Source organism: Pinus tabuliformis, chromosome 7 (assembly GCF_031772625.1).
Source record: "Pinus tabuliformis cultivar Carrire ecotype Pingquan chromosome 7, CPIR1, whole genome shotgun sequence".
NCBI classification, from domain to species: Eukaryota; Viridiplantae; Streptophyta; class Pinopsida; order Pinales; family Pinaceae; genus Pinus; species Pinus tabuliformis.
In genome coordinates this window covers 346,212,385-346,219,014 of record NC_142293.1, presented here as the reverse complement: position 1 = coordinate 346,219,014, position 6,630 = coordinate 346,212,385, and the positions used below count along the sequence as shown (strand labels likewise).

Here is a 6,630-nt window from a genome sequence, read left to right as displayed (position 1 = left end):
CGTTCATCACTTGGTCCAATAATACTGCTCTCTTGACCATGGATTCTGCAAGCAAAGATAACCAATCACTGGTAAGCCTTCCTAAGGGACTTTGTCTTTTACACATGGGTGGGTGTCTGTCAAAACTTCGATGGCTCTTTCACCTAGCCTTTGACAATATCTCTTTTGTTCACATGGATGTGGGTGGCATAGAAGAGTGGGTCCATGCGCTCTGCAGCCTCATGCAAGTGATAGATTTGCTGAAAATCTCCTGCCCGAAAGGTGGCGAGCTTATATTTGCTGGCACTACTCAATTTCATGGTCTTCTCATCAATGTGCGAGACAATCCAACTAATGACATCTGCACATGGGAATGTTCGATATCTGCATGCAACCTTGTATAGCCCTGACTGTCAAATGTTGAGATAAACTTGTAAGTCCTCTAAGTCTGCCTCAAAGTCCATTTCAAAAGCATATTTAATTTGCTACCATGCCAGTGATGATCCCTTCTCTATAAATAGCTGAGTATCTGCATACACTGGAAAATCAACTGATGTTTTCTCAACTGCTTCCCTAATAATTTTCTCAGTGGTTTCCTTTAATGCAACTATCTTAGATGTCATGGTAAGAGTGACTGTTGGAGAGGTGTTCAACAATTGTTGTACCTGTGGGATAGAAAGGACACTCATGGCAAGAAAATGTCAGTCTTAAGCAAATCAACTTACAAGCAAAGTTCAAGATGCAAATTGGGCATCAAATGGGGAGTATTACACAATTTTCTATGGAAAGATGGATTGGCTTCCTGTGGGAACTGTGCACTACGCAGTCACAGGATCCAAGGTAGAAGCTTGTGGCTTGAACTGCGCAATGTGTAGTTCAGCCTGGGCAGACACCTGAGAGAGATTGTGCATTGCGCAGTCTGAGTGGCCAAGAAGATAGACGGGCTCCTAGAACTGTGCAGTGCATAGTTGGAGCCAACTTGGATTGTGCACTACACAATTCCAGAGTCCAAGCTTATGGCTTGAGCCTTAGGATTGCTCAGAGCCAGATGGTCAAGGTGAAAACCAGCCAAGAGGAATGCAGATCTAACAAGGGAAGTGTGGAAAATGAGCAAATCTGAGAGATAGTGTGAATCTGAGTGCATATCTGACTAAGTGAGAGTAAATGCATGTCAATCAAGTGCAACAATTAATCAAATGGAAGGAAAATGAATTATGTGAGGAGAGTTGCCGCAACGACGACCATTGGTGCAAAAATAGGAAAACTAATGTGACACTTGGGAAAGGCAATCTAAAACTTAAAACAACACTTTTATAAGTTAGAATAAGTCAAAATGACAACAACCATAAAGAGAAATAAGTAAAACATCACTCACACAAGTCAAACAACAAAAAGCAATAGGAAAAGCGGCAAAAGATGACAAAAGCAAAACTCACCCAAAAAAGCGACGACGATCACACGAAAGGTTCCTTGATCTCCTCGGGAACACTAAAGGTTTAATATTTAGTGTGAAAATGAACTATAGAAGCATTGATTAAATAGATTTGGACAAATTATGTTTTATGATGCGCATGCCTAAAATCAAGGAAAAAATGACAGTTGGCAGAAGTTTCTAAAAATAGTGTAAGTTCCTCCTTCGGGATACTAAAAATATATCGCTATTTTTTTGGTATAATTTTTTGCTATTCGCTTTTTTTTGCTTTCTTGTGGGGAACCCTGCCATGCACACTATCAGGAAAAACTGCGCAGTTCTGGAGAACTGGCCAACTTTCTAGCTCAATGCACTGCGCAATTCTGATCTTAGTGAGAGTTATGCAGTTTCTAGGATTAGTGTTGGAATGCCTCCCATGACTGCGTATTTTTTGAGCTCAAGGCTCACTGGCAATCAGGGATGCGCATTTTCTAACATCAAGGTTGCTTGCCCTCAAGGATTGCACAGTTTCTGAAGGCAAGCCCAGAATTGCTGTGAGACCAAGTTGGGAGATCAACTTGTGACTTAGAAGAATCAGTGAAATGCGTAAAGACAAGAAAAAATAAAAAGATAATTCTCAATCGAAGCATGAATACCTAGATCAGTGTGAGATGGGTTGTTGTGGTTATGAAGGGAGGCTCCAAAATTGAAGCATAGGAAAAATTTTGGAGGGTGGCTGTAGTTGCTACAACACCGACCAAATTGTATTGGAAGGCAATGAAGCATGTTTTATGGTACCACAAATGCACTACCCAATACGGATTATGGTACAGAAGGATAAAGGGAATGAAGTTGTGTGGCTTCACAGACGCAGATTGGGAAGGGATTCCATCCGACCAAAAGAGTACATCAGGTGGAATTTCTAGTGTTGGGTTTACAACGATTTCTTGGTACAACAGGAAGAAAAGATATGTGGTGATCAGCTCGGCAGAAGTAGAATAAATGGCTACAAGTCAAGCCTCACACACCCTCGCCCATTCACTCGTTCGGCCTAGTGCCCTCGCACGCCCTCGCCCTTTCGCTTGTTCGGCCCGACGCCCTCGCCCGAACGCCTTCGAACAACTTCGCCCGAATGTCCTCGAACGACTTCGCCCGTTCGGTCATTCGGCCTGGCGCCCTCGCTCGACTTCGCCTGAACGCCTTTGAACGACTTTTCTCATTCGATCGTTCGGCCCGGCGCCCTCGCACGCCCTCGCTCGAATGCCTTTGAACGATCGTTTAGACAAACGCCCTTGGACGCCATCGCCCCGTCGTTCGGCCCAACGCCCTCGCCCGACCTGAGACTCTGTTTTCTATGTTTGCCCCAACTTAGTGTTTCGGCCCAAGAGTCCACCTACACCTTGCCAAATTTTAGTCCTCTCCAAGTTAGCTCGCCCTCCAGCTCACATGAACACTTGGAAACTTCACTTGATTGATTTTTGCCACCATTCCAATGCTTTACTTATATGGCGGTTGGCCCATCGTTTGGGGCGTCGACTCGCCGGCCCACTCACCATTTCGTCCAACTCGCCCCAACTTCGTGTCAGCCCATGGTGTGGGACCGCCCCCACATATAAACTTTCCACTGCTCAACACTAAGTCATTTTCACAAAATGACTTCACGTCGCACGTTTCCTTCGTTCAGTCGTCTCGTTGCACCACTTGCACGCACCCTCAACTTGTCGTTCAACCGCCCAGCGCATTGCTCGCCTGTCGTGTGCCAATGCCAACTCTCGCTGACCTATCGGTCAAACGCGCCCGCTCGGCATGCCTGACTCGTGGAGCTCACAACCTAAACTCTTAAGTTGCCACGGGAAAATAAAAATATAATTTTTTTAAATATAAATTACATTATTGAAATATTTACTTCGTTAATAATAAAATATATTTTTGTTATTTTATATTTTTATTTTAAATATTACATATAAACTCAACATAAAATAAATTAAATATCTTTTCTTAACTTTTTATATCTCCGAATGGTAAACTTGGCTTCACCATCTCCCACCATTCTTGCAATCCTCTTACGCATTCCACAAAAGTAGAATCCAAAACTTACGTTTCTGAATGGTAACTTTAATTATCCATTCCATTTTTTCTATATTTTCAGAGCGAAAAAAGCTTAATTATATTATATAAGATATATAATGAACAGATAGTACATCATGAGAGCTTAAGGAAGCTGGAGCAATCTGTACAAAATTATCTAGATAAGATGGGAAACATGGTATTCCACAAAAGGAAACTTTGTCCATCAAGATAGTCAGCCATTTTAGCTTGCAGATAGAAGACAGAACACAGTTCATGAAGGAAGATATGATCCTATGTGATAATCAGCATGTTCAAATTTGTCGCTTTAACTCCGACCAGTACATAAACAGAAAAATTTCAGTAGATTGGAGAGATCAAATAAAACAAAAAAACAGTGCATACCTGGATTCAACAAAATTGAAGTTAAGTACCAGGGATGGAAAATTCCTGGATGGAGAAAATTTCCACATCAGATATTACCTTCATGTTCCAGATACCTGATTTCGATAGAAGACCTTCCTTGGATAAAATGTCAGCTTGCTGGTTCTGAGATCTGTAGATATGCTGAATGGAGCATCCTTCCATCCTCCTCCAAAGATACATGATTCTGTCCATCCAGCCTGCCAGATGTGGTTTATTGATATGGTTCTTTCCCGATACATAATCAACAATGATTTTGGAGTCTCCGTAAATTGCAAGGGAATGTATGTTTAGGAAATGGCAAAAGGAGAGAAGACCTGCAAGAGCCATCGCCTCGGCTTTGCAATTGGTACCCTTCCCCCCATTCCAAGAAATAAGATATTGTAAATTTTCCTCCATAATGATGTGAACCCCACAACCACAAGAGCTATTTTGAGCTGCTCCGTCAAAATACGCTCTTGGAAGCATTATGTGATCATGTGTTTGTTCTTTTTTATTGGATTTTTTTCTCTTGGATGATTTTGCAGGTAAAGTGTTATAGAGGGATACAATACTATCGAGGACACCCATGAAAGGCTCTTTTCTGTCCTTGAAAATTATATGATTCCTCCATCTCCATGTGCACCAGAGGGCAATAATAACTAAAGGCCGCCAAGACTCTTTCTGACCACTCCACCATATGAAGGCTTCTTTTGTAGAGGCATGAGCAATATGAGGGAAACCATATAAATCAGCCAGGGCACGCCATAGTTGCTGAGTTTTATGACATTGAAAGAACATGTGATAGTTGCTTTCCTCAGCAGAATTGCACATTAAACAGTACCCAGGCCCATGCCAACTCCTCTTCTGCAAATTATCCCATGACAGGTTTTTGTTGTGGAAGACCAGCCATGAGAAATATATTGTTTTGGAAGGACATCCAGATTTCCAAAATATTATTGGAAAAATTGGGCTAGTAAGAGCAGCCTTTAAACTTATCAGGTTTGAGTAAATGTCCTTTACACGTACAGGGACAATTCCTTTTGTGTCTTTCCAGATGAGGACGTCATCTTCCAAAGAACGGTGAATGCCACAGTTTCTCAAACAGTCTCTGATCTTCTTCCACTGCCGAGCCAATACATCAGACATCCCCATATTGTCAGCATCTTTCCAAAGAGGGAAAGGGCCCTGCCATGCTGCAATAAGTTTGTCCCAAGAGAAATAACCCTTCCTATGAAAGAAATTTAGAAGCATCTCAGGCAAAATGATATCCTCCCCCCCGCTCAAGAATGGATCAATCCCAATGAGTATCCTATTACCAGATTGGAAACTCCATACCAAATTTTTTAAGAAATAAGCTTCTACCTTGCGGAAACTCATCCATATTGCCGATCCGTAAGCGGATCCAATCTTTCCCAACCTGTACCAGTATGTAATATCCTTGTTGGCCATATATTTCTTTTTTATTGTATTGCTCCAGGGACCCTCTCCAAAGAGACTTGCATAATAATGCCTTTCCAAAGGTCCGCAGATCCAGAACGCCCCATCCTCCATGATTCTTCGGCAAAGAGATATCTGATAGTTTAGATAGGTGATATTTTCTTTGTTCTAACTGGCCACCCCATATAAAGTTTGCAGTTAACTTGTTCATCATCTGAATGATACTTGCAGGAAGAAAAAATAAGTGAGCCCAATATACAGCAAGTTGTGTTAGAACTGATTGAGCTAAAATAACTCTGCTTGCCAATGAAAGGCATTTGTATTCCCACGCTGATATCTTTTTATAATACCTGTCTAGTATCCATTGCTAGTCCAATTTAGAATATCTCTTAGCTTTCAACTAAAATCCTAAGTATTTCATTCCATCCTTGGTGGACCGCGCCTCTATCTCGAACAGAGACCTCTATCCCGAACAGAGAGGATATACATTCTATAAGTTCCAAATTAACATCATTATGGTAGAAAGTTGATTTGGATTCATTTACCTGTAGCTTTTTGAAACCTTTTCAAAATGTCATGTAAACATATCCAAATGACTCTGCATAACATTCTAAATATGAGTATGTCATCTACAAATAAATTATGTGATATATAATTGTTTTTACAAATCTTCAATGGACAACACCTGTTTTCGCTAACTGCCTTGTTAAAAAGTTAGGCTGTTAAAAAGTTGACAGTAGATTTATCCAGTCAATCCGTTGAAAATCAATGCCATCATGCTCTCAATAAATATTTGTGTCATTCTACTTAAGATTATGAAAAAGTTGGCAGTTGATTGAACCCGTGAGTTCCTTTCGAAAATCACAGCCATCCTACTTTGAATAAATATTTGTGACATTCTACTTATAATCATGGCGACCATTCAATTTTAATTTTACTTTGAGTTTCAATAAACCTCTACGCATCAATTACTCAACTCACACCAAATCAATTTCAATGTTTGTTTGCTTTATTGTACCGCATATAAATTTAAACAATAATCGCACTTTTCATTTTTCTTATTTTCTGTCTTAATACGAACCAAACTGTTGCTTTTGAATTTGGACGAACCAACCAACCAAACAGTTGCTTTTGAACGAACCAGACGGTTACTTTTGATATTTTAAATTTCTTATTATTATGATAAATTTCATTTAGTATTATTATTACGATTTTCATGAGTTAAACTTTGTTGTCCCAGTGGAAAAGTAAACTTATGAGTTAAAAAGAAATTTAATGGCAAGCTTTAATTTTTTATCAAAAATTTTAATAATTAAATCTTTTTATTCTAT

At 40.1% G+C, this 6,630-nt stretch overlaps 1 protein-coding gene across 1 annotated transcript; it reads right to left on the bottom strand.

Annotated features, from left to right (window-relative positions):
• Window positions 1-3,883: 3,883 nt before the first annotated feature.
• On the bottom strand, window positions 3,884-5,413 carry LOC149247363 (uncharacterized). Its single transcript, XM_089444016.1, has one exon. It carries the CDS (start codon window positions 5,411-5,413, stop codon window positions 3,884-3,886), a length of 1,530 nt encoding a protein of 509 aa, XP_089300142.1.
• Window positions 5,414-6,630: the final 1,217 nt, after the last annotated feature.

Coding starts and splice junctions, on each gene's coding strand:
- LOC149247363 (XM_089444016.1), bottom strand. CDS start 5,413: ATGGAGGATGGGGCGTTCTGGATCTGCGGACCTTTGGAAAGGCATTAT.